The sequence below is a fragment of the Oncorhynchus masou genome, chromosome 33 (assembly GCF_036934945.1).
Source record: "Oncorhynchus masou masou isolate Uvic2021 chromosome 33, UVic_Omas_1.1, whole genome shotgun sequence".
Lineage (NCBI taxonomy): Eukaryota > Metazoa > Chordata > Actinopteri > Salmoniformes > Salmonidae > Oncorhynchus > Oncorhynchus masou.
Genome location: NC_088244.1, coordinates 43,985,222 through 44,012,634, shown reverse-complemented (window position 1 = coordinate 44,012,634; position 27,413 = coordinate 43,985,222). Strand labels below are relative to the sequence as shown.

General features: G+C 41.9%; 1 protein-coding gene across 2 annotated transcripts in view; it reads left to right on the top strand.

Annotated features, from left to right (window-relative positions):
• Window positions 1–17,724, top strand: part of LOC135527396 (choline/ethanolaminephosphotransferase 1-like) — a 30,703-nt gene extending 12,979 nt beyond the window's left edge. The window contains exons 3-9 of one of the 2 annotated variants that reach the window (XM_064955916.1): window positions 1,440–1,587; window positions 9,320–9,461; window positions 12,355–12,439; window positions 12,811–12,942; window positions 15,043–15,201; window positions 15,496–15,621; window positions 15,949–17,258. In XM_064955916.1, the coding sequence (XP_064811988.1) occupies window positions 1,440–1,587; window positions 9,320–9,461; window positions 12,355–12,439; window positions 12,811–12,942; window positions 15,043–15,201; window positions 15,496–15,621; window positions 15,949–16,092 (936 nt within the window). In that variant the 3' untranslated portion in view covers window positions 16,093–17,258. Of the gene's footprint in view, window positions 1–1,439; window positions 1,588–9,319; window positions 9,462–12,354; window positions 12,440–12,810; window positions 12,943–15,042; window positions 15,202–15,495; window positions 15,622–15,948 lie in introns of both variants that reach the window. The other variant, XM_064955918.1, reaches the window with a different exon arrangement.
• Window positions 17,725–27,413: the final 9,689 nt, after the last annotated feature.

Genomic DNA, 27,413 nt, shown 5'->3' with positions numbered 1-27,413 from the left:
TGAGATGCTCGACGAGCAGGTGTTCACATACTTTTGATCATGTAGTGTAAATCGTTTTATTGTGAGGCACAGCTGAGTGAGCATAATAATTAATGTTTTTTGTTCTTTCTTTCTTTTACTGGACCGATGGTCTGCATCTGATTGTCAGTCTGAGTGGACGGAGGGAGCAGCTCCCAACATTTTTGTTGTTTTAAAGTGACTTTGAGATTCTGTATGAAAAGCGCCATATAAAATGCGTCTATTGTTCAGGATACATCACCATGAAGAGAATTGCATTCATAATTACGCATTTCTGTAGAGTACAGATCAGGGACCATGATGTCATTCTGCTACCATGACTCTGGTGCAAGAGGTTAATCCACTTCACTTGCTGTAGTTTTCAAACTCAAGATGTCATATCATAGCTGACACCCCATTCTTTCTGCAGACAATTTGAATAATAATTCAGAGTAGATATTTAAGATTTTGGAAAACATGGTCACATAAACGGAGGGAGATTTTAACATCATTCTGTTATCAAACTTTACATTCTTTGGTTTGAAATGGGTTTTTGTCAAATTTATATTGGAAATTTAAAAAAAAGTTGTCTTTGTGCATAGATTGTATTAACGTAGCAATGTTTTTTAATGTTTTGTGTTTGGTAAACTTTTAAAGTGAAAAATCTGAGTTTCAGCGTCATTTTGATACCTTGGAATTACCTATATACTGCAAGTTTTGCATTGGACACATTCTTCTAGAATATTAAGATTTATTATGGAGTACAATATGGTGGTATCTACCCCAACAATGGGCTTTGCATAGGCATTTTGAGAACTCACACACTACTGTGAGCCTCATTTGAAGCAACAAAAATGAAATTGTTCAAACTTAACTTGAGATAACTATACAACAGAACAGATGAACAGGAAGGACATTTACTCTCATGAGTGGTTAAAAATAACTATCTGAACGCCATGTGCCTTCTAAACTACCCCTCCAGTCTTTTGATCTGACCCGCTGGGTAATACAGTATCTCAATAACCCAGCACCAACAACACAACAACCTTTTTAAAGAAAACAGCCCAACTAAGTGACATCAAAGAGCACCTTGATTGAACCCATAGCAACCCCACATACTTGTATTTTCTTACTAGCACTGATTTTGCTGATAGCTGCTTTTTTAATGAAAGTGTTTTAATTGCAATAAATGTGATTATGTGGTTTTCTTACCAACCTTAGTTGAGTGCATTGAATGTAAGTCACTCTGTATAAGAGCGTCTGCTAAATGCCAAATGTAATCATATTACTCAAACATGGAAATGACGTTCATGAAGGCTGAACCCATGCTTTTCTGTGAATGTCGACGAGCACTAGACTAATAATATTATTGTGAAAGTTTCTGATGCCATAGAGAACTTCCTCATTTATGATGTTGAATGTTTGTGCCCTTTCCCTTTCAGGCACCTCTGTGGGCATACCTGTCTTGTGCAGTGGGTCTCTTCATCTACCAATCACTGGACGCCATCGATGGGAAGCAAGCACGGCGCACCAATAACAGCACCCCACTGGGAGAGCTCTTTGACCATGGCTGTGACTCCCTCTCGACAGGTGTGTGTGTGTGTGTGCTGGAGCGTGTGTATACAGTCTCAAACAAACATACAGAACACACTCAGACTAAAAGGACAGTACAAAATGCTCTCAGACACCTACAAACACGCGCTCTAAGACGGAGATGTAGACATAACACACTTGCAGACATAAACAACATACATTTACAAGTCGGAAGTTTACATACACTTAGGTTGGAGTCATTAAAACTAGTTTTTCAACCACTCCACAAATTTCTTGTTAACAAACTACAGTTTTGGCATGTCAGTTAGGACATCTACTTTGTGCATGACACAAGTCATTTTTTTCCAACAATTGTTTACATACAGATTTAATTTATAATTCACTATCACAATTCCAGTGGGTCAGAAGTTTACATACACTAAGTTGACTGTGCCTTTAAACAGCTTGGAAAACTTCAGAAAATGATGTCATGGCTTTAGAGGTTTCTGATAGGCTAATTGACATCATTTGAGTCAATTGGAGGTGGACCTGTGGATGAATTTCAGGGCCTAACTTCAAACTCAGTGCCTCTTTGCTTGACATGGGGAAAATCAAAAGAAATCAACCAAGACCTCAGAAAGAAATTGTAGACCTACACAAGTCTGGTTCATCCGTGGGAGCAATTTCCAAAAGCCCGAAGGTACCACGTTCATCTGTACAAACAATACAAACTGTACAAACAACAACGCAAGTATAAACACCATGGGACCACGCAGCCGTCATACTGCTCAGGAAGGAGACGCATTCTGTCTCCTAGAGATGAACGTACTTTGCTGCGAAAAGTGCAAATCAATCCCAGAACAACAGCAAGGGACCTAGTGAAGATGCTGGAGGAAACGGGTACAAAAGTATCTATATCCACAGTTAAACGTGTCCTATATCGACATAACCTGAAAGGCCGCTCAGCAAGGAAGAAGCCACTGCTCCAAAACCGCCATAAAAAAGCCAGACAACGGTTTGCAACTGCACATGGGGACAAAGATTGTACTTTTTGGAGAAATGTCCTCTGGTCTGATGAAACAAAAATAGAACTGTTTGGCCGTAAAGACCATCCTTATGTTTGGAGGAAAAAGGGGAAGCTTGCAAGCCGAAGAACACCATCCCAACCATGAAGCACGGGGTGGCAGCATCATGTTGTGGGGGTGCTTTGTTGCGGGAGGGACTGGTGGACTTCACAAAATAGATGGCATCATGATGACAGACATTTATGTGGATATATTGAAGCAACATCTCAAGACATCAGTCAGGAAGTTAAAGCTTGGTCGCAAATGGGTCTTCCAAATGGACAATGACCCCAAGCGTACTTCCAAAGTTGTGGCAAAATGTCTTAAGGACAACAAAGTTAAGGTATTGGAGTGGCCATCGCAAAGCCCTGACCTCAATCCCATAAAACCTTTGTGGGCAGAACTGACAAAGCATGTGCGAGCAAGGAGGCCTACAAACCTGACTCAGTTACACCTGCTCTGTAAGGTGGAATGGGCCAAAATTCACCCAACTTATTGTGGGAAGCTTGTGGAAGGCTACCCAAAATGTTTGACCCAAGTTAAACAATTTAAAGGCAATGCTACCAAATACTAATTGAGTGTATGTAAACTTCTCACCCACTGGGAATGTGAGGAAAGAAAAAAAAAAGCTGAAATAAATCATTCGCTCTACTATTATTCTGACATTTCACATTCTTAAAATAAAGTGGTGATCCTAACTGACCTAAGACAGGGAATTTTTACTAGGATTAAATGTCAGGAATTGTGAAAAACTGAGTAAATGTATTTGGCTAAGGTGTATGTAAACTTCCGACTTCAACTGCTTTGATTTGAACTGTACGTTCATAAACGGAATAATTTGCATTAGGGCTGTCCCCGGAAAAAAATATTGATAGACCGAAAGTCGTCTGATCTTTTGACCAAATGTTTGCTCAATTTTTAAATGTGTATTTTTACATAGTTGATTTTATTAAATCGCATTAAATCTATATATGTGCAATGAGCTTGTTTGATGCTTTAAGCTTACGGTTTGATGTCTCGAGGGCACCAGAGATCTAGATACCCAGAAGAAAAAAAACTTAACCTAACCCAACCATTCTCCTCCAGCTGGCTTTCACAGGTTCTGCCATTTCTCTCCTGAAGTTGCTGTTAATAGGCTACACGAGGAGTCAAACGTTCTCATGTGGAATGACCAGTTACCTTACCATTTCTACCAATCTGCATGCCCTGTTATAGTTTTCATATGCACATTTTCATGAAACAGTTTCATTTAATTCATAATAATGTCTTCATATCTCAAAGTCATTGTCGTGGGTAATACAAATTATATCCAAATCTAAAGGAAAATTATACAAACGTAAAAAGTAACTTATTGCCAACTATGTAAAAATAGTCTACATAAAGCCAACAAATAAAAACAATGCAGCTTGCAGGTAGAACATTTCCAGATTTAAAAAATATATAAATATCCTATAAATCACATTGGCTACACATGGCCTGTCTACATTGAACTTGAAACATTGTATCAACTTGGATCTGGCCCAAAGCTTGTGCTAGCAAACTTGCAACATTGTGTAGAATATTCTGTGCCCTCAGTTTCCTGCACCAGTGAGCTCAGGACAGACACAGCTGTATGCTATTTGCGCAAGGGATAAGAAGCAGTGCTTGACTTGAACAGGAGCTCACCGGAGCTGACTACCGACACCTCAAATGTTCTCCTGCTTGAGCTCCTGTTCCTCTTATAGAATATTAGCTCAAAAGTATTGTGGAGCTCCTGCACCTAAATATAAACAGTACCAACACCCAAAATGAGGACCGGAACCTATTTCAGTTCAAGTCAAGCACTGATAAGAAGCCTATTTTATGACGTATCCACTGTATCGGAGCATGACATTTTTCCCTTTCACGCTGAGTGGTTATTGAAAGTGAGAGAGCTGGAAAGATTTTTCAAATACATTGAGGAGCAATTGGGACTCTCAATGGATGTAAAAACAGACTGTTTGCTTGAAGAAAACAACATTACTTTGAGATGCTCCACGGGTCATTAGTGGTGGTGCGTTAAGCCAATCAGAAATACTATCAGATCCCCAAATGGGCACATTTATAACGTCCTTACTCAACATTGACAGGAGCGCTCAAAACAAAAGACAATGACTAAATTTGACAGAACTCGTAAATGGAATTAAATAAACCACAACTTTTTTTCTCAAAGTGTAGCATAGGTTGTGCGCTCTGCAAACAATGTGTCCACTCTGACAATGAGAACAGGAAGACTGGAATAATATTGAATGCATTAAAAGAAATGACCGTAACCAAAGTAACAAACATTGTAGATCAGAAATGATAGGAATTGATGGTAAATGTACTACTGGTGAAATGTAATGGGGAATTGATATACACTAACAATCAAACGCAAACAATTAACAAAATGAACTTATGACACAATGAATGTGCACAAATTGGTGGGAGAGAGCGCATTCTGGAGAGAAGAGCATTGTGCATCTGGGTGAATGGTCAATCCGCCGTCTGCGTTGTCCATACATTTCCGGGGATATGGCCTCAGCAGAAGTCAGGGCATTCATACTTCTTGCGCTTCGCGGAGCAATGCAGAGCTGTTGTCAAGGAAGTGAGTTTGTGTTTAAACAGTTTGTGTCCAAACGTTTGACTGGTAATGTGTAGTGTGTGTGTGTGTGTGGAATATAGTAAAAAATTAAGAAAAACCCTAGAATAAGTAGCTATACTACCGGTATATGGAATCATGTAGTAACCAAAAACGTGTTAAACAAATCAAAATATATTTTATATTTGAGATTCTTTAAATAGCCACCCTTTGCCTTGATGACAGCTTTGCATGCTCTTGGTATTCTCTCAACCAGCTTCACCTGGAATGCTTTTCCAACAGTCTTGAAGGAGTTCCCACATATGCTGAGCACTTGTTGGTTTGGGATAAGTCGGACCGCAGAAGCAGCCATCTCAATTTGGTTGAGATCGGGGGATTGTGGAGGCCAGGTCATCTGATGCAGCACTCCATCACTCTCCTTCTTGGTAAAATAGCCCTTACACCGCCTGATGGTGTTGGGTTTTCATTGTCCTGTTGAAAAACAAATGATAGTGTGACAAAGCACAAACCAGATGGGATGGCCTCCCGCTGCAGAATGTTATGGTAGCCATGCTGGTTAAGTGTGCCTTGAATTCTAAATAAATCACAGACTGTGTCACCAGCTAAGCACCCACACCCCATCACACCTCCTCCTCCATGCTTTACGGTTGGAAATAAACATGCGGAGATCATCTGTTCACCCACACCACGTCTCACAAAGACACGGCGGTTGGAACCAAAAATCTACAATTTGGACTCCAAACCAAATGACACATTTCCACTGGTCTAATGTCCATTGCTCATGTTTCTTGGCCCAAGTAAATATCTTCTTCTTATTGGTGTCCTTTAGTACCCTTTTCTTTGCAGCAATTCGACCATGAAGGACTTATTCACGCAGTCTCCTCTGAATAGTTGATGTTAAGATGTGTCTTACATTTATTTGGGCTGAATGTGTCTGTTAGCATTTATTTGGGCTGCAATTTCTGAGGCTGGTAACTAATGAACTTATCCTCTGCAGCAGATATAACTCTAGGTCTTCTATTCCTGTGGCAGTCTTCATGAGAGCCAGTTTCATCATAGCGCTTAATGGTTTTTGCGACTGCACTTGAAGAAACTATCAAAGTCCTTGAAATGTTCTGTATTGACTGACCTTCATGTCTTAAAGTAATGATGGACTGTCATTTCTCATTGCTTATTTGAGCTGTTCTTGCCATAATATGGACTTGGTATTTTACCAAATAGGGCTATCTTCTGTATACCCCTCTACCTTGTCACAACACAACTGATTGGCTCAAACACACTAAGAAGGAAAGAAATTACACAAATTAACGTTTAAGAAGGCACACCTGTTAATTGAAATGCATTCCAGGTGTCTACCTCATGAAGCTGGTTGAGAGAATTCCAAGAGTGTGCAAAGCTGTAATCAAGGCAAAGTGTGGCTATTTTAAGAATATCAAATATCAAATATTTTGATTTGTTTAACACCTTTTTGTTTACTACATGATTCCATATGTTATTTCATAGTTTTGATGTCTTCACTATTATTCTACAATGTAGAAAATAGTAAAAATAAATTAACTCTTGAATGAGTAGGTGTTCTAAAACTTTTGACCGTGTGTGTGTATAATTTGTTCCTGCTCGACTAAAACAATCTCGGTCGACCAACAGCCTAACGACCAAACAATTGACCAGTATACTAATTGGGGTACAAATCATCCTTCTCCATGACCACTGTCTTTGTGCACCGTCTTCTTAAAGCTAATGAATCATTTCTGTCTGAACTAGCTGAACTACTTACTATTGCTGTCCCACTTACCCGCTAGAACTCCCGTCAGTGGCCACACCTCAGACTCAGCTGTGGTTACACAGGGTGTCCCCCAGGGCTCTGTGCTGGGTCCCTTACTATTCATCATTTACATCCTCCCCTTTGGTCAGATCCTCAATCACTTCAACCTTGACTTCCACTGCTATGCTGATGACACACAGATCTACCTCGGCACAAAATCCCTCAACCCACCTCCGACCCATATTATTGATTCTTGCCTCTCTGCAATAAAAACATGGATACAACAAAACTCCCTCAAGCTCAGTGATAAAACAGAACTCCTTTTCATAGGCACCAAACCCACCCTTACCAAAGTTGGCACCCTCACCATTGACGACACTACTGTCTTTCCCACAAACTCTGCATCATTCTGGAATCCACCCTCTCCTTTGAGCACCACATAAAACAGACAGTCAAATCCTCATTCTTCTACCTCCGCAACATTGCCAGATTAAGGTCCTATCTCTCCCGTCCTCTCCGCTGAAACCCTCATACATGCATTCATCTCTTCCAGTCTTAACTATTGCAACTCACTACTCTCCGGCATCAACTCAACTCCCGCCATAAGCTGATCTCAACCCCTCGTTCACCTAATCCAAAGATGTCCTATCGTATCACCTATCGCACTCCCGTGGCCCTCTCCCTCTCTCCCAGCACATTCCACCGCCACTCTGACTTTCTACAGATCTCACTCCTTTATATACAATGCGTCTTATCTGTCATGTCTTTAATATCTCAAATGTTAAATGTTTACCCAGAATCCAACACCTCTCAGACCTTCTCCCCTGCAACCCACACATGCATTTCACCTTGTCGTCCTCAGGTCGAAGCTCCAGAGCTTCGGCGAGTCCACAACACCATTTTTCAGTCCCTCCTAAAGCCCCACCACATACAAGCAAAGTATATTGAGCACCACCTAACCCAAACCCTCACCCTATCCATTACCCTCAAACATGTTCATATCTTACCCCTTACCCTATCTGGGTTTGAATACAAACCCCTACCCTCCCCATACACTGTTACATCACACTCTTTCCCTTCCTTGAGCCCACCCCTCTCTTTGTTTTTGTTTAGTCTGATGTTGTGACTACTGTTTATTTGTTGTTTAATTTCTACAATTGAAAAGTGACTTTTGGGTCCTTGAAAAGGGACTCAAAAATCCAATTTAAATAAGTCCCATTTATTATTATACTGAACAAAGGTATAAACGCAACATGCAGCAATTTCAAAGATTTTACCGAGTTAGTTCATATAAGGAAATCAGTCAATTGAAATTAAATTAATTAGGCCCTAATCTATGGATTTCACATGACTGGGAATACAGATATGCATCTGTTCGTCACATATACCTTTAAAAAAATGAGCCTCACAATTGGCCTCAGGATTCAAATTGCCAATGATAAAATGCAATTGTGTTCATTGTCCATAGCATATGTTTGCCCATACCATAACCCCACCACCATCATGGGGCACTCTGTTCACAACATTGACATCAGCAAACTGCTGTGAGGCTAGTTGGACGTACTACGGAATTCTCTAAAATGATGTTGGAGGTGGCGTATGGTAGAGAAATTAACATTCAATTCTCTGGCAAAAGCTGTGGTGGACATTCCTGCAGTCAGCATGCCAATTGCACACTCCCTCAACTTGACTGACATCTGTGGTATTGTGTGACACAACTGCACATTTTAGTGGCCTTTTATTGTCCCCAGCATAAGGTGCACCTGTGAAATGATCATGCTGTTTAATCAGCTTCTTGATATGCCACACCTATCAGGTAAATGGATTATCTTGGCAAAGAAGAAATGCTCACAAACAGGGATGTAAACAAATGTGTGTACAAAATTAGAGAATACACTTTCTGTGCATCTGCAAAATGTCTGGGATCTTTTATTTCGGCTCATGAAACATGGGACCAACACTACATACTGCGTTTATATTTTTGTTCAGTGTAGTATTATATAATTTTTTTCTTGTGTAATTGAACTTTTCTCTCTCTCTGTCACTCTCTCTCTTTCCCTCACTGCATCCATTGATGTCACTGGTACTTGACCCACAGTAAAATACATGTTTCTTACCCATGTTCATTTCCACACGCAATTAAGCACAGTAAGGATAATAGCCTGGTGCCAGATATTTGTGCTCTTGCCAACCCCATTGATTGCTGTCATTGTCAAGCCAAACTTGTGCCATTACAATGAGTGAGAAGGAGTTGGCATGATTGCACAAACAGACACTCAGGCTGGAGGATACCTGCCTCTTTTGAATCTCTCTCACTCACTCATTTTCTCTCTCGGACTTCCTTCTCTGCCCCTCCCTCAGTGTTTGTGGTCCTGGGTACCTGTATCGCCGTCCAGCTTGGCACTAACCCCGACTGGATGTTCTTCTGCTGCTTTGCCGGCATGTTCATGTTCTACTGTGCCCACTGGCAGACCTACGTATCAGGCACCCTGCGCTTTGGCATGTGAGTGAGTGGGGGAGGCAATAACAAGGCAGGAGGACAAGAGCATCATGCCTGATGTTCCAGGGGCCATGTTCATAAAGCGTCTCAGCGTAGGAGTGTTGATCTAGGATCAGGTCCCCCTTCTTATTCTTTCTGAACAAAAAGGCAAAACTGATCCTATATCAGTTCTCTGAGACGCTTTATGAACACGGGTCCTGAAATGTTTGAATAAAATGGCTATGTAATTGCACTCTTTAGTATTTGTCTAGTATTTATGCAACCATGGGAACATTTAGTAACCACATGCTGTTTTGTCATAGGCCTACATGTAGGGAGATGTTTATTTCATAACCAGGTTTTAAGCACAGTGTCTATCTAGCTATGTCACAGAGCTACATTGTGTTTTCCCTGGTGGGCAGATTTGATGTCAGAGTATCTGATCGTGTAGCTATGTTAGACGTGCACAGCCACGTTTGGGCCCGGGTTCTGGAACTTAACGGTAAAACGAGAGCATAATCCGCGTGACTTCCCTGTTGAAGATAACCTTTGTGTCCAATCAGGCCCCACTTCCTGCACAGACTGCCCCCGTCGCCAACACCAACCATTCCTGTGCAATAGGACAACTTTCTTATAGACCCTGTTTCATTCGTTCTCACATCGCTTTTGATACTGTCATTTGGTATTTGATTAGATGTGAGCTATCCTAGATTACGTTCATCTCTGTTGACCACTGGAATAATTTTAGGAAGCAGAGAGATGATGGAATTCACATAAATCTTATAAGTTAAAATTTACGACAAATTTTGGGCCCACCACCACCATTGGTGCATAGCTTTAAGATCAATGGCTATATTTCGACCTCAAACTAAACATGTTTATTCTGATTGTTTTTAACAACGATAGGTCTGTCATGACAGCCTGTTCACCCAGTACATTTCTGTACCAGCAGCCGTGTTGACGTAGACACCAGGACATTAGCAGCTGATTTATATTTTGATGGAACTTCACATATCAACATTGGCTAATCCGATTGGCTTTCGGGAACAACCACAAGGACAAGCGATGAATGTCCTTGGAGTATGGTTGATTTTATTTCACAATATGATTTGATATGATGTAAGCCCTTCACAGAGTAAGTAAGAGCTAAGTAGGTTGTCAGACAGAACAACTAAAAGAATTCCTCTCAGCCTTTCAAGGGAAATGTTCTCCACACTCTACACACACACATTCACAATAGAGGTCGACCGATTGATCGGAATGACCGATTAATTAGGGCTGATTTCAAGTTTTCATAACAATCGGAAATCGGTATTTTGGGGGCGCCAATTTCCGATTATTTAAATATATATTTTTTCTACCTTTTGTTTATCTAGGCAAGTCAGTTAAGAACACATTCTTATTTTCAATGACTGCCTAGGAACTGTGGGTTAACTGCCTTGTTCAGGGGCAGAACAACAGATTTTCACCTTGTCAGCTCAGGGGTTCCAATTTTGCAACCGCACAGTTAACTAGTCCAACTCTCTAACCATTGCACTCCACGAGTAGCCTGCCTGTTACGCGAATGCAGTAGAAGCCAAGGTAAATTGCTAACTAGCATTAAACTTATCTTATAAAAAACAATCAATCATAATCACTAGATATAACTACTAATCCAGTTTAGCAGGCAATATTAACCAGGTGAAATTGTGTCATTTTTCTTGTGTTCATTGCACGCAGAGTCGGGGTTATATGCAACAGTTTGGGCTGCCTGGCTCATTGCAAACTAATTTGCCAGAATTTTACGTAATTATGACATACATTGAAGGTTGTGTAATGCAACAAGAATATTTAGACTTAGATAAAATACAGAACGGTTCCGTATTTCACTGAAATAATAAACGTTTTGTTTTCGAAATGATAGTTTCCGGATTCGATCATATTAAATTACCAAAGGCTCGTATTTCTGTGTGTTATTATGTTATAATTAAGTCTGACTGAGCAGCAGCAGGCCCGTAATCATTCATTCAAACAGCACTTTCGTGCGTTTTGCCAGCAGCTCTTCGCAAGCACAGCACTGTTTATGACTTCAAGCTTATCAGCCTAATGGCTGGTGTAACCAATGTGAAATGGCTAGCTAGTTAGCTGGGTGTGCGCTAATACTGTTTCAAATGTCACTCGCTCTGAGACTTGGAGTAGTTATTCCCCTTGCTCTGCAAGGGACACGGCTTTTGTGAAGTGAAGGGTAACGATGCTTCGAGTGTGGCTGTTGTCGATGTGTTCGAGCCCAGGTAGGGGCGAGGAGGGGGACGGAAGCTATACTGTTACACTGGCAATACTATAGTGCCTATAAGAACATCCAATATTCAAAGGTATATGAAATAAATGGTATAGAGAGAAATAGTCCTATAAATACTATATTAACTACAACCTAAATCCTCCTACCTTGGAATATAGAAGTCTCATGTTAAAAGGAACCACCAACTTTCATATGTTCTCATGTTCTCAGCAAGGAACTTAAACGTTAGCTTTTTTACATGGCACACATTTTCACATGGCACATATTACTTTCTTCTCCAGCACTTTTGTTTTTGCATTATTTAAACCAAATTGAACAGGTTTCATTATTTACTTGAGGCTAAATTGATTTTATGTATGTTTTATATTAAGTTAAAATAAGTGTTAATTCAGTATCGTTGTAATTGTCATTATTACAAAAATAAAAAAATTAAAAAAAAAATCGGCTTTTTTGGTACTCCAATAATCGGTATCGGCGTTGAAAAATCATAATCGGTCGACCTCTAATTCACAACCAAGAGGAATGGGTACAGTTTGTGCAGGATCTGCTAGGGGGTGCTATGTGCATGTTGTTTTTCATGAGTGATATGTGAAATCACTAATGGTTGCTCATGATTCCTCTGTCTCTCTGCCCGTTCAGCATTGATGTGACTGAAGTGCAGTTCTTCATTATAATCATGTATTTGCTGGCTGCCATCGGAGGATCAGCTTTTTGGCAGTTCTTGGTAATGCATTTAACCCATTTGATTCAGCAAATTATGGCCTGTTTCTACTGCTTGGATTTGAAAAAATGACACTAATGCTAATATTTATATGCATTTTAGTTTGATGCATTTGATCTGGCATGTTGGTTGAAGTGTTCAGACTCACGTCCTGGTTCATGATTGTGTGAATACTTCAGAAATGCATCCTTTCCTTCTTTCCTGGAGGTAAGCACAAATCTAATAAGTGATTGGATAGGTGAAAGCCAGGTTACCGCCCTATTACTTTCACCAATCCAACAAATTCTGATCTGTCTTTACTTAAAGGATGGTAGGAAGGATGCATTTGGAAAGTATTGGAACAGGGCTCTTACTAATCTCCCTAACACACACAGATCCCTGGGGTGAACATCCAGATTAAGATCATTCCAGCCATCCTCACTGTGGCAGGAGCCATCTTTTCCTGCACCAACTACTTCCGGGTCATATTCACGGGAGGTGTAGGAAAGAACGGATCCACCATAGCGGTAAGTAAGACGTGATCCATCCTTGCTGATGAGGATCCAGTTGAATTGTATGGCTGAGTTACAGTCTAGGAAGGAAGGTTTACAGTCCTGCTGCTCATTGTATTGGTTATTTCAACAGGTAGTAATATAACATGGGTGACAGTTACAGAAGGTTGGTGGTACCTTAATTGGGGAGGACATGGCTCATAGTAATGGCTGGAGAAGAAGATGTGGAATGGTATCAAACACGTGTTTGATGCCATTTCATTTGCTTGGTTCCAGCCATTCTTATGAGCCATCCTCCCCTTGGCAGCCTCCTGTGGCGGCATGTAGCCTAGCGGGTAGAGGCAAATCCCAGGTCTGATGGGAAAAATCTGGTGGGTAGTGAGCTGGCAAATAGAGGGTTGCACGTATTAAATCCTAGATGCTATTGCCTACTATTGTACCCTTGAGCAAGGCAACCCCCCCCACACCAAATGTGCCCATGGATTGGTTTCATGGGAACTTCTTACGTAATACGGTCAAGCTGCTCCCACAACAGCTCAATAGGGTTGAGATCCGGTGACTGTGCTGATCACTCCATTATATACAGAATACCAGCTGACTGCTTCTTCCCTAAATAGTTATTGCATTGTTTGGAGCTGTGCTTTGGGTCATTGTCTTGTAGGAGGAAATTGACTCCAATTAAGCGCCGTCCACAGGGTATGGTATGGCGTTGCAAAATGGAGTGATGGCCTTCCTTCTTTAAGATCCCTTTTACCCTGTACAAACCTCCCACTTTACCACCCCCAGACTATCACATTGCCTCCAACATGCTTGACAAATGGCGTCAAGCACTCACCCAGCATCTTTTCATTTTTTCTGCGTCTCACGAATGGTCTTTGCGATCCGAACACCTCAAACTTAGATTAGTCTGTCCATAACAGTTTTTTCCAATCTTCCAATCTTCATCTTTTGCCCATCTTAATCTTTTCTTTTTATTGGCCAGTCTGAGATATGGCTTTTTCTTTGCAACTCTGCCTAGAAGGCCAGCATCCCAGAGTCGCCTCTTCACTGTTGATATTGAGGCTGGTGTTTCGTGGGTACTATTTAATTAAGCTGCCAGTTGAGGACTTGTGAGGCGTCTGTTTCTCAATCCAGACACTCTAATGTACTTGTCCTCTTGCTCAGTTGTGCACCGGGGCCTCCCACTCCTTTTTCTATTCTGGTTAGTGCCAGTTTGTGCTGTTCTGTGAAGGGAGTAGTACACAGCGTTGTACGAGATCTTCAGTTTCTTGGCAATTTCTCGTATGGAATAGCCTTCATTTCTCAGAAAAATAATAGACTGACGAGTTTCAGAAGAAAGTTCTTTGTTTCTGGCCATTTTGAGCCTGTAATCGAACCCACAACTGCTGATGCTCCAGATACTCAACTAGTCTAAAGAAGGCCAGTTGTATTGCTTCTTTAGTCAGAACAACAGTTTTCAGCTGTGCTAACAATTGCAAAAGAGTTTCCTAATGATCAATTAGCCTTTTAAAATGATAAAACTTGGATTAGCTAACACAATGTGCCATTGGAACACAGGAATGATGGTTGCTGATAATGGGCCTCAGTACACCTATGTAGATATTCCATTAAAAATCTGCCGTTTCCAGCTACAGTAGTCATTTACAACATTTACAATATCTACACTGTACTTCTGATCAATTTGATGTTATTTTAATGGACAAATCTGTGCTTTTCTTTCAAAAACAAGGACATTTCTAAGTGACCCCAAACTTTTGAACTGTAGTGTATATCGTACGTGGCTTAATTAAAAAAAAATCAACAGCATTTGTTTTTTTTGTAGCCAGTCTTTTCTAATGTTTAAAAGGCGACTGCACTTTCTGATTTGGCGTCGTTTTAGATTCGTTTTTTAAAGAAATGCTAGCGGCCATGGCTGAATTCAAACGCAAGTTGGTTTCGGGGTGTGGTTTGATGTGGATGTCGCGTGTGTTCGCAGGTGGGAAGAGTTAGCCAAATTATTTCGCCAATTAGCTTTAGCGACCATGGAAAAGTTTGGGATAGTGGGGAACATAAGAATGGTGGAATTTTCAGCTAGGTACAGTGATTGTGACATCCATGTCCCGTCGTCTTCCTCAGGGAACGAGTGTCCTGTCACCGTTCTTCCACATAGGGTCAGTTATCACTCTGGCTATTATGATCTACAAGAAGTCTGCGTCCCAGCTGTTTGAGAAGCACCCCTGTCTCTACGTCCTGGCCTTTGGGTTTGTGTCGGCCAAGATCACCAACAAGCTAGTGGTGAGGAAGCAGACGGTCTGAAACATTAAACACTGAAAGGGCCTGGTTATTTTCCAAATCCACACTAGTATACCACTTGGAATACATGTCCAATCTTTTGCTTCATTCTAAATAGTATGTTGGTGTGGATGTTGAAACATTGGCCTAATGTGCCCTGTTTTAGTTGTGTTAACTTAGGGTTAAAGCTCAAATCTGGGATTCCTTATTCAGCAAATTGGCATACCAACTCTAGTCTTGTTTTTCCTTGTTTAACTTAACACTGCCCCATCTTATTTATATATATTTGTTTTACAGGTGGCTCATATGACCAAAAGTGAGATGTCTCTCCATGACTTGGCTTACCTGGGGCCAGGGCTGCTCTTCTTGGACCAGTATTTTAACAGCATCATAGACGAGTACTTGGTCCTCTGGGTGGCACTAGTAAGGCTACACCTCAAATCGGTTCATCCATGTGCACATACCAAGCCAATTGAAACCTAAATGAAAGTTAGGATTTCCCCTTTTAACTTATTTTGCAGTACAATGTAGATGCCTAGCTTAGATTTGTGCCATTTATTTTATTTATTTTTTGGACCCCGGGAGAAGTAGCGCCTGCCTTGGCAGCAGCTAATGGGATCCTAATCAAATACCTTTCAAGGGGAATTTATTCAAAAGATGATTGACCATATAATAAACACAACCAGTTGTGTGTATAGGGAGCCTTAAATTGACCATTTGACATCCACCCTCTGTCTTGTTTCTCTCCAGTTCCTGTCCATCTTTGACCTGGTGCGCTACTGCGTCAGCGTATGCAACCAGATCGCCTCTCACCTGCACATCTTTGTGTTCAAGATCAAACCCCCCAACCTGCAGCCCGTTGCTGCCTCCCAGTCAGGCAAAGATGTGTGGTGACACTTGTCCCTGGTCTGGTGACACTGTCCGTACAGAGATGAAGTTGGTGGGTGTACCTCTACCGCCTCCCCCTTGTCTCCACAGGATTCCCATTGGATGAGACAAATTGGAGGCGGTCTCTCTATGAATGTATTAGCCCATGAAATTATGAATACATTGAGGGTGGTGGAAATAATTTATTTCAATCTATTTGTTGTGCAATAATGCTCTGTTTTTGCCGATGTTGTGTTGTTTTGGTGTTAAAGGTACATAACCGAAGAGAAAGGGGTTTTGTTTAGTTTGTCATAAAAGTGCACCCCGTTATTTGGTAACAAACTATTTGAGAATTAGTTGTCTAACCAAACTTTATGGATAGGGGTTAATGTTGCTTACTATAACCGTGCTGCCACTATCTGTGTATTAGCTATTTTTTAAACTGAAATAAATGTTATCCATGGGAAGGAGCAGGTTATACCTAACCAAGTAATATTATATTTATCTACAGGAAAAACACCTACAGTTTATTAACGTGTCAGAGCAGTATGACTGAATTTAAATGTCTCTGTTCTTTCAGTATTGGTACTAGTTTAGCTCCTCTACGTACAACTACTTGTTCCACTCCAGAAAAAACATTAGTCCTCTGTTCAAGGTGTAGTTCTGTGTACTGCATTCTGAGGTCTCATCATTAACCAAGTATTAAACGTTAGAACTGTAGCCGTACGGATGGACGCAGTACCCGTCCATGTTCAAACATAAGGAATGTTTTTTTTCTGCAAAAGGAATGCCTCTTACATTATATTAAACAGTGACGCACAGAGTATTCAAATGTCTGCAGCTAATGTCTCATAACAAGAGTAGAACTTGTCATTGTTCTCGTGTGTATCATATGCATGGGATGGGCATTTACAACCCACTGTAGTGGTCACAGCCAATATCTCTAACTGATGGGGTTCAACCAATCGAAACATCCATTCAAACGTACATTTTTTTCCCCCTTGGATTGTTTGTCATTTCTGATAAATGCAGAGATTTTGAAAATAAAATGCGAAGGGTGAATCAATCGTTGGCCGTTAAAAAAAAATGCTTCTGTCATTCTTTTTTTTGGTCAAAATTGTTACTTTGTCAAAGAAAATACATTTTTGAATAAACAAGCTTATGTAAAATAAAAATGTGCTATATTTATAACAGATAGAGGCTATTGGAAGACCACATAATTGGAGAAAAAAAACTTTCAATAGAGAATGATGTTTCAGAGGGACAAACACACACGTTCACTCTAGCCCCATTTTTCCTAGTTCTAACATGCATCCTTCGTGCGGACAATGTCCTGATGTCCGTTTGTACTTTTAAGATGGGATCACAATGAGTCTTGTCTACACACCCATATAAGAATGTGGACAAGATCAAGACAAAGGACATGTTAGAACCAGGTATAAACGGGGCTTCTCTCACTCACAAGCATTCACTCGCTCGCTCGCACAGATCTGTACCACCTTGCTTTATTCTGCAACATAGCAGAAGTTTGTTTCTTTATTCTGTGTACCACAATCCATGTCTATATTCAACATAACTCACAAATAAAACTATGAATATATTACATATTTAATTCATGAAACCATAGGGCTCTATTTTAACAGATCTAACTCAATGGTAAATCTAAGCACTGCTGGTAGCGCTATGGGGGGGTGTGTCAAATATTTGAGCTATTTTCACAACCACTATCCGCTCAGATGCTGGTGTTATCGCGAAAGGCCTGGGTTTTGATGAATTAACAAATTGCGGATGTGTCGAGGATTGGCAGCGCACTGGCCAATCAGAACGTGCCCCATGGCTAAATATGTGGTTGCTTCAAGTTGTATATTTAAGGTCTTTTATGTATTGCCTTGGGATCAACTCCAAAGTTAGTATGTTATTGTTAAACAGCTTACAGAAACAAAATAGCTAAATGTAAATCTATCCCAGCCTTCCTAAATACACTACTCCAAAAAATAAAGGGAACACTTAAACAACACAATGTAACTCCAAGTCAATCACACTTCTGTGAAATCAAACTGTCCACTTAGGAAGCAACACTGATTGACAATACATTTCACATGCTGTTGTGCAAATGGAATAGACAACAGGTGGAAATTATAGGCAATTAGCAAGACACGCCCAATAAAGGAGTGGTTCTGCAGGTGGGGACCACAGACCACTTCTCAGTTCCTATGCTTCCTGGCTGATGTTTTGGTCACTTTTGCATGCTGGCGGTGCTTTCACTCTAGTGGTAGCATGAGACGGAGTCGACAACCCATACAAGTGGCTCAGGTAGAGCAGCTCATCCAGGATGGCACATCAATGCGAGCTGTGGAAAGAAGGTTTGCTGTGTCTGTCAGTGTAGTGTCCAGAGCATGGAGGCGCTACCAGGAGACAGGCCAGTACATCAGGAGACGTGGAGGAGGTCGTAGGAGGGCAACAACCCAGCAGCAGGACCGCTACCTCCGCCTTTGTGCAAGGAGGAGCAGGAGGAGCACTGCCAGAGCCCTGCAAAATGACCTCCAGCAGGCCACAAATGTGCATGTGTCTGCTCAAACTGTCAGAAACAGACTCCATGAGGGTTTTATGAGGGCCCGACGTCCACAGGTGGGGGTTGTGCTTACAGCCCAACACCATGGCAGGACATTTGGCATTTGCCAGAGAACACCAAGATTGGCATATTCGCCACTGGCGCCCTGTGCTCTTCACAGGTGAAAGCAGGTTCACACTGAGCACATGTGACAGACGTGACAGAGTCTGGAGACGCCGTGGAGAACGTTCTGCTGCCTGCAACATCCTCCAGCATGACCGGTTTGGCGGTGGGTCAGTCATGGTGTGGGGTTGCACTTCTTTGGGGGGGCCGCACAGCCCTCCATGTGCTCTCCAGAGGTAGCCTGACTGCCATTAGGTACCGAGATGAGATCCTCAGACCCCTTGTGAGACCATATGCTGGTGCGGTTGGCCCTGGGTTCCTCCTAATGCAAGACCATGCTAGACCTCATGTGGCTGGAGTGTGTCAGCAGTTCCTGCAAGAGGAAGGCATTGATGCTATGGACTGGCCCGCCCGTTCCCCAGACCTGAATCCAATTGAGCACATCTGGGACATCATGTCTCGCTCCATCCACCAACGCCACGTTGCACCACAGACTGTCCAGGAGTTGGCGGATGCTTTAATCCAGGTCTGGGAGGAGATCCCTCAGGAGACCATCCGTCACCTCATCAGGAACATGCCCAGGCGTTGTAGGGAGGTCATACAGGCACGCGGAGGCCACACACACTACTGAGCCTCATTTTGACTTGTTTTAAGGACATCACATCAAATTTGGATCAGCCTGTAGTGTTTTTCCACTTTAATTTTGAGTGTGACTTCAAATCCAGACCTCCATGGGTTGATACATTTGATTTCCATTGATAATTTGTGTGATTTTGTTGTCAGCACATTCAACTATGTAAAGAAAAAAAGTATTTAATAAGAATATTTCATTCATTCAGATCTAGGATGTGTTATTTTAGTGTTCCCTTTATTTTTTTGAGCAGTGTGTGTTTGCAATCCACTTGTTCTAAGCAATTGCATGGCTTCAATGTGGAAATATACTGAACAAAAATATAAATGCAATGTGTTGGTCCCATGTTTCATGAACTGGAATAAAAGATCACAGATAGTTTCTGTATACACAAAACGTTTATTCCTCTCAAATGTTGTGTACAAATTTGATTATATCCCTCTTAGTGAGCATTTCTCCTTTGCCAAGATAATCTATCCACCTGACAGGTGTGGCATATCATGAAGCGTATTAAACAGCATGATCATTACACAGGTGCACCTTGTGCCGGGGACAATAAAAGGCCACTAAAATGTGAAGTTTTGTCACACAACACAAAGCAACAGATGTCTCAAGTTTTGAGGGAGCGTACAATTGGAATGCTGACTGCAGGAATGTCCACCAGAGCTGTTGCCAGATAATTTGATGTTCATTTCTCTACCATAAGCTGCCTCCAACGTTGATTTGTAGAATTTGGTAGTACGTCCAACCAGCCTCACAACAGCAGACCATGTGTAACCTCGCCAGCCTAGGACCTCCATATCCAGCTTCTTCACCTGCAGGATCATTTGAGACCACCCACCCGGACAGCTGATGAAACTCAGAAATATTTCTCTGTAATAAAGCCCTTCTGTGGGGAAAAACTCATTCTGGTCCTGCATCCCCAGTGGGTGGGCCTAGCTCCCAAGTGGGTAGGCCTATGCCCTCCGAGGCCCACCCATGGCTGCTCCCCTGCCCAGTGCTGTGAAATCCATAGATTAGGGCCTAGTGAATATATTTCAATTGACTGATTTCCATATATGAACCGTAACTTAGTAAAACCGTTGAAATTGTTGCATTTTTGCGTTTATATTTTTGTTCAGTATATGTATATATATATATATATATATATATATATACATACACACACACACACACACACATATATACACACACACACACCTATACAAAGGTATGTGAACACCCATTCAAATTAGCGGATTTGGCTATTTCAGCTACACCTGTTCCTGACTGGGGTATAAAAATTGAGCACACGGCTATGCAATCTCCATAGACAAACATTGGCCGTAGAATGGCCTTACTGAAGAGGTCAGTGACTTTCAAAGTGGCACCGTCATAGGATGCCACCTTTCCAACAAGTCAGCTAGTCAAAGTTCTACCCTGCTAGAGCTGTCCCGGGTCAACTGTAAGTGCTGTTATTGTGAAATGGAAACGTTTAGGAGCAACAATGGCTCAGAAGCGAAGTGGCAGTTCACAGAACGGGACCACCAAGTGCTGAAGCGCATAAAAATCATCTCTCCTCGTTTGCAACAGTCACGACTGAGTTCCAAACTGTCTCTGGAAGCAACGTCAGCACAGTAACTGTTTGTCGGGAGCTTCATAAAATGGGTTTCCAGTCAACATGCGCAATGCCAAGCGTCAGCTGGAGTGGTGTAAAGCTCGCCACAATTGGACTTTGGAGTAGTGGAAATGAATTCTCTGGAATGATGAATCACACTTCACCATCTGGCAGTCTGGGAATCTGGGGTTAGCAGATGCCAGGAAAACGCTACATGCCCCAATGCATAGTACCAACAAACTCCTTTGGGATGAATTGGAACACCAACTACGAGCCAGGCCTAATCGCTCAATATCAGTGCCCAACCTCACTAATGCTATTGTGGCTGAATGGAAGCAAGTCCCCTCAGCAATGTTCCAACATCTAGTGGAAAGTCTTCCCAGAACAGTGAAGGTTGTTATAGCAGCAAAAGGGGGGGTCCAACTCCATGTTAATGACCATGATTTTGGAATGAGATGTGCGACGAGCAGGTGTCCACATACTTTTGGTCAGGTAGTTTATCATTCACACTGATATAGGGGCAAGGCCTGCTCTTAATTGCAGTATGGCTGAACATGCCAAATGTTTTCAATAAGCAAGACATTTTTTCACCTTTATTTAACTAAGTAAGTCAGTTAAGAACAAATTCTTATTTACAATTACGGGAACATTGGGTTAACTGCCTTGTTCAGGGGCAGAATGACAGATTTTTACCTTGTCAGCTCGGGGATTCGATCTATCACCTTACGGATACTGGCCCAACGCTCTAACCACTAGGCTACCTGCCGCCCCCACATTCATAACTGATGAAGCCTAAAAAGGAGAGCAAATAACTTGAATCAAATTCTAAAACATCTTGTTTTAAATAGGCTATACAGGCACCATAATTGCTTCCCGTAATATGAAGTAATTTCAAGATGCAGTAATCTCAATGCTTTCCACTCAAGCACGAGTGGTCTTTCTACAGATTTAAGAAGGCTGTGGTTAAACGGTTAGTGTTCTTTGAGTACACAACAGGAAACACTGCTGAGCATATCTTCCTTTTTAGAAAATACAAAACAGGTGCACGCATGCAGCAGGCACACACAAACACACTCCATATCAGTTACAATAGTTGAGTGGTCTTACTAAAAGTATGAAGCGGTCTATACTCCCAATCAGCCTACTAGAATTTAGTGGCTGAAAATGTTGTTAAAGTGGGTGGCAGTTTGCAGAACTGATAGTTTGTTTCCTCTGTGACCTAGTTCAACACACTGCTTGAACATGGACTTGATTCTATTCCCGGTTGAAAACTTCCAGGGAATTCAGTCATGGTGGAGTGTGGCTTTGAATGTCAGCCAAGGAAATGACTGCTTAGAACAAATCTAGTGTCATGGATGTTATTTACGAAGCAAAAAGTATCCCGCTGGGCACACTGGTTGAATCAATGTTGTTTCCACGCTATTTCAATGAAAATATGTTGAACTAACGTGGAATAGAAGTTGAATTGATGTGCGTGCCCAGTAGGATGTGTTTGGTTCAGTTAGACCTAGCAGGGATTGTGGAGCAATTAGTTTGATGATCTATGTGGCTTCATTGTTTCTCTACAGTTAAGTTACAGTGGGTACTTTTGTTAGTCATATGACATGAACGAGTGACTTGAAACACACACACGAAGTAGGGGTGCTGAGGGTGCTACAGCTCCCTATTCTTTTTTCTCACCTCGAGGCAAATATCATTTCTTCCATTTGGAATGTGTGACAGCTTGGGTCAGGTATGGATGTGTTGTTCTGCTCTTTCACAGAAAACCACCACCATGACAGTATACCTGCAGGGCGCTCTACATCCTGGTTGAAATTGGGGTGTCGTACCACAGGCCGGGACATCCTGTGGGCGCGGGCTCACAAACACACATGCACACGCACACAGGGAAGCTGCAGACATTGACACATTACAAGGGGACACAACAGTGGGAACTGAATGGATCTGTTAAACGACAATGGAAAAGCATTGCATTTTGGAAACACGTGTTCCACTTGTAGGCAAGGAATGTAAACACATTTTACTTTCTTTGCCTGTAGGGACAGTTTCTCAGGCTCAAATTAAATTACTCCTGGCCCGTCAGGAAGTCCATGTTCCAGTTGCAGAGGGTGATGTTCAGACCCAGGGCTCTAAGCTTGGTGTCGAGCTTGGAGGGAACAATAGTGTTGAATGCTGAACTGTAGTCAATGAACAGCCTTCTCACATAGGAGTTCCTCTTGTCCAGATGTGTTAGGGTTAAGGCTGTGGCGGGTCATTACATTTTGTTAGCTGTTTATTGTCATGCGAAAGACTGCAGTTCTCACGGTAATGGACGTTAATTAACATGAACACGTTTAGCATCTCCAAGCTACTGATGTGCACCTTTGGAACATATACATTGAAACATTGGTGGAAAAAGTACAGATACAGCACCTTAACACAAAATGACTCAAGTAAGTCACCCAGTAAAATACTACTTGAGTAAAAGTCTAAAAGTATTTGGTTTTAAAATCTACTTTAAATCTGCTAAACATCGAAGACAGGCATCCAAAAAATAAAAGCATCCGGTAGTGGACTAAGTTGTGATAAAACGGCAGAGCACTCACAATAACACAGGCAGAGATCTAGTTGATCTTAGAACACTCATTAGAGTGCATTCAGAAAGTATTCAGACCCCTTGACTATTTATACATTTTGTTACGTCACAGCCTTATTCTAAAATGGATTAAATCCCCCACCAATCAATCTACACACAATACCCCATAATGACAAAGCAAAAACAGGTTTTTAGAAATATTTGCAAATGTATAAAATAAAAAAAAACTGAAATATCACATTTATACAGTGGTGTAAAAAAAACACCCTACTGCCTCTCATCTGGCGTTCACAAAAACACACAAGCTTCATTTGTAAATAATGTCAGAGTCTAGGAGATAGCCCCTGGCTTTCCGTAAATTAATTTAAAAAAAGAAAATGGCGCCATCTGGTTTGCTTAATATAAGAAATTTTAAATGATTCATACCTTTACATTTACTTTTGATACTTAAGTATAATTGGAACCAATTGGAAGCAAAGTGACTTTCACTTTTTATTGAGTCATCTTTTATTAAAGATCATTACTTTTACTCAAGAATGACAAATCGGGTACTTTTTCCACCACTACATTTACATGAGTATTCAGAACCTTTACTTAGTACTTTGTTGAAGCACCTTTGGCAGCGATTACAGCCTTTTTTGGGGAGTTTCTCCCATTCCTCTCTGCAGAACCTATCAAGCTCTGTCATGTTGAATGGGGAGCGTTGCTGCACAGCAATTTTCAGGTCACTCCAGAGATGTTCGATTGGGTTCAAGTCCGGCTCTGGATGGGCCACTCAAGGACATTCAGAGACTTGTCCCAAAGCCACTCCTGCATTGGCTTGGCTGTGTGCTTAGGGTGTTTGTCCTGTTGGAAAGTGAACCTTCCCCCCATCTGAGGTCCTGAGTGCTCTGGAGCAGGTTTTAATCAAGGATCTCTCTGTACTTTGCTACGTTCATCTTTCCCTCGATCCTGACTAGTCTCCCAGTCCCTGCCGCTTTAAAAACATCCCCATAGCATCATGCTGCCACCACCATGCTTCACCGTAGGAATGTTGCCAGGTTTCCCACAGATGTGATGCTTAGCATTCATGCCAAAGAGTTTAATCTTGGTTTCATCAGACCAGAGAATCTTGCTTCTCTGAGAGTCCTTTAGGTGCCTTTTGGCAAACTCCAAGCGGGCTGTCATGTGCCTTTTACCGAGGAGTGGCTTCTGTCTAAACACTCTACCATAAAGGCCTGATTGGTGGAGTGCTGCAGAAATTGTTGTCCTTCTGGAAGGAGTAACCATTGGGTTCTTGGTCACCTCCCTGGCTAAGGCCCTTCTCCCCCGATTGCTCAGTTTGGCCGGGCGGCCAGCTCTAGGAAGAGTCTTGGTGGTTCCAAATTTCTTCCATTTAAGAATGATAGAAGCCACTGTGTTCTTGGGGACCTTCAATGCTGCAGAAATGATTTGGTACCCTTCCCCACATCTGTGCCTCGACACAATCCTGTCTCGGAGCTCTACGGACAATTCCTTCGACCTCATGGCTTTGGTTTTGTCTCTGACATGCACTGTCAAATGTGGGACCTTTTATAGACCGGTGTGTGTCTTTCCAAATCATGTCCAATCAATTGATTGGAGTCCACCTGTGGTAAATTCAAGTTGTAGAAACATCTAAAGGATGATCAATGGAAACGGGATATACCTGAGCTCAATTTCAAGTCTCATGGCAAAGGGTCTGAATACGTACGTAAATAAGGTACTTTTGTTTTAATTTTTACTAAATTTGATGAAAACCTGTTTTCACTTCATCATTATGGGGTATTGACGCGGAGTGCCTGGATACAACCCTTAGCCGTGGTATATTGGCCATATATCACAAACCCCCGCAGTGCCTTATTGCTATTATAAACTGGTTACCAACGTAATTAGAACAGTTAAATGTTTTATCATACCCGTGGTATATGGTCTGATATACCATCGCTGTCAGCCAATCAGCATTCAGGGCTCAAACCACCCAGTTTATAAATGCTGAATGCTGATTGGTTAAAGTTACCACCGGCTAAATCTATGACGTTAAAATGCCTATTTACTGCGCAATCCACTGTCTCATCAGCCCAGGCAGAGAAGTTATAAACTTGATCTCCACTATAAAAAGCATCTAGACATCATCTTACATTTCTTTTAGACTAGCATTTAGTTGTTTTCAACAGCAGAGATTTGTATAAACCTTACTGTCTGTCTTTCTGACATTTGCAACAATATTCAAATTTGATCTCCAGCTGTCACATAGTGATGAACGTGTCAGGGTCGGGAGTCAGGACGAGACAGACAGACAGGCTGTGTTTCTCAGCCAGTTGAAATCATGAATCAGCTGGCATCATTTTTATGGATATATACAAAGAAATGTTGATTGAAAAAAGGTCAAATGAAATTAAGTGCAGCTAGTTAGCAGTCTTTCCAGCTTCAGTTTGAAGTGATTGTGTTAGCTGTGTTGTTGGCTAGCTCCTCTGAACAAGAGTGTCCTAACCACCTGGCTTGGGTTGCAACCCTAGATTTGTTTCGGGACTGTATCTTGTGGAAGGATGAAATAGTATTAACATATTTATCAAAATAACGTTTTTTATGAAAATGTCACTCATTATTCAAATATGTTATATTGGATATATTGGCATGGTTTGGCGGCCCGAGACGAAGTCTTGGTGCTCCGGTACCCGCTTGCCGTGCGGTAGCAGAGAGAACAGTCTATGACTTGGGTGACTGGAGTCTTTGACAATTTTTGGGGACTTCCTCTAACACCACCTAGTACATAGGTCCTAGATGTCATGTCAGGAAACTTGGCCCAGTGATGTATTAGACCGTACGCACTACCCTCTGTAGCGCCTTACGGTCAGATGCCGAGCAGTTGCCATACCAGGCGTTGATAGAACCAGTCAGGATGCTCTCGATGGTGCAGCTGTAGAACCTTTTGAGGTTCTCGGGACCCATGCCAAATCTTTTCAGTCTTTTTTCCACTTCAGTCCCGTTGATGTTAATGGGGGCCTGGTCGGCCCTTCTTTTCCTATAGTCCAAGATCAGCTCCTTTGTCTTGCTCACATTGAGAGAGACGTTGTTGTCCTGGAACCACACTGCCAGGTCTCTGACCTCCTCCCTATAGGCTGTCTCATCGTTGTCGGTGATCAGGCCTACCACGGTTGTGTCATCAGCAAACTTGGTGTTGAAGTCATGCTTGGCCACACAGTCGTGGGTGAACATGGAGGGGACTCAGCACGCACCCCTGAGCGGCCCCAATGTTGAGGATAGCATCTGCGTGGCAGATGTTTTGTTGCCTACCCTTACCACCTGTGGGCGGCCCATCAGGAAGTCCAGGATCCAGTTGCAGAGGGAGGTGTTTAGTCCCAGGGTCCTTAGCTTCGTGATGATTTTTGTGGACACTATGGTGCTGAGCTGTAGTCAATGAATACGCATTCTCTTTACAAACCACCCAACTTTGTCCAATGGCCGATGAGCACTGATACGTTTTATCTATAATAGCTTTCTAGCTAAGATTTTGAAAGTATGATGTTGACATGATCAGTCCAAAACTAAGGTAGATATAATGTGATTTTAAGTTATTTTATCTGTGGCCAATGACCTAGAGCCTTCTTATATGGGCACTTCTAATGTAAATCTATGGCAGCATCCAAGGCGCTTGAACTTTCTAGCTCTCCCTGTATAAACACCATGGGACCACGCAGCCGGCATACTGCTCAGTAAGGAGACACGTTCTGTCTCCTAGAGATGAACGTACTTTGGTGTGAAAAGTGAAAATAAATCCCAGAACAGCAGCAAAGGACCTTGTGAAGATGCTGGAGGAAACAGGTACAAAAGTATCTGTAAAACGAGTCCAATATCAACAACCTGAAAGGCC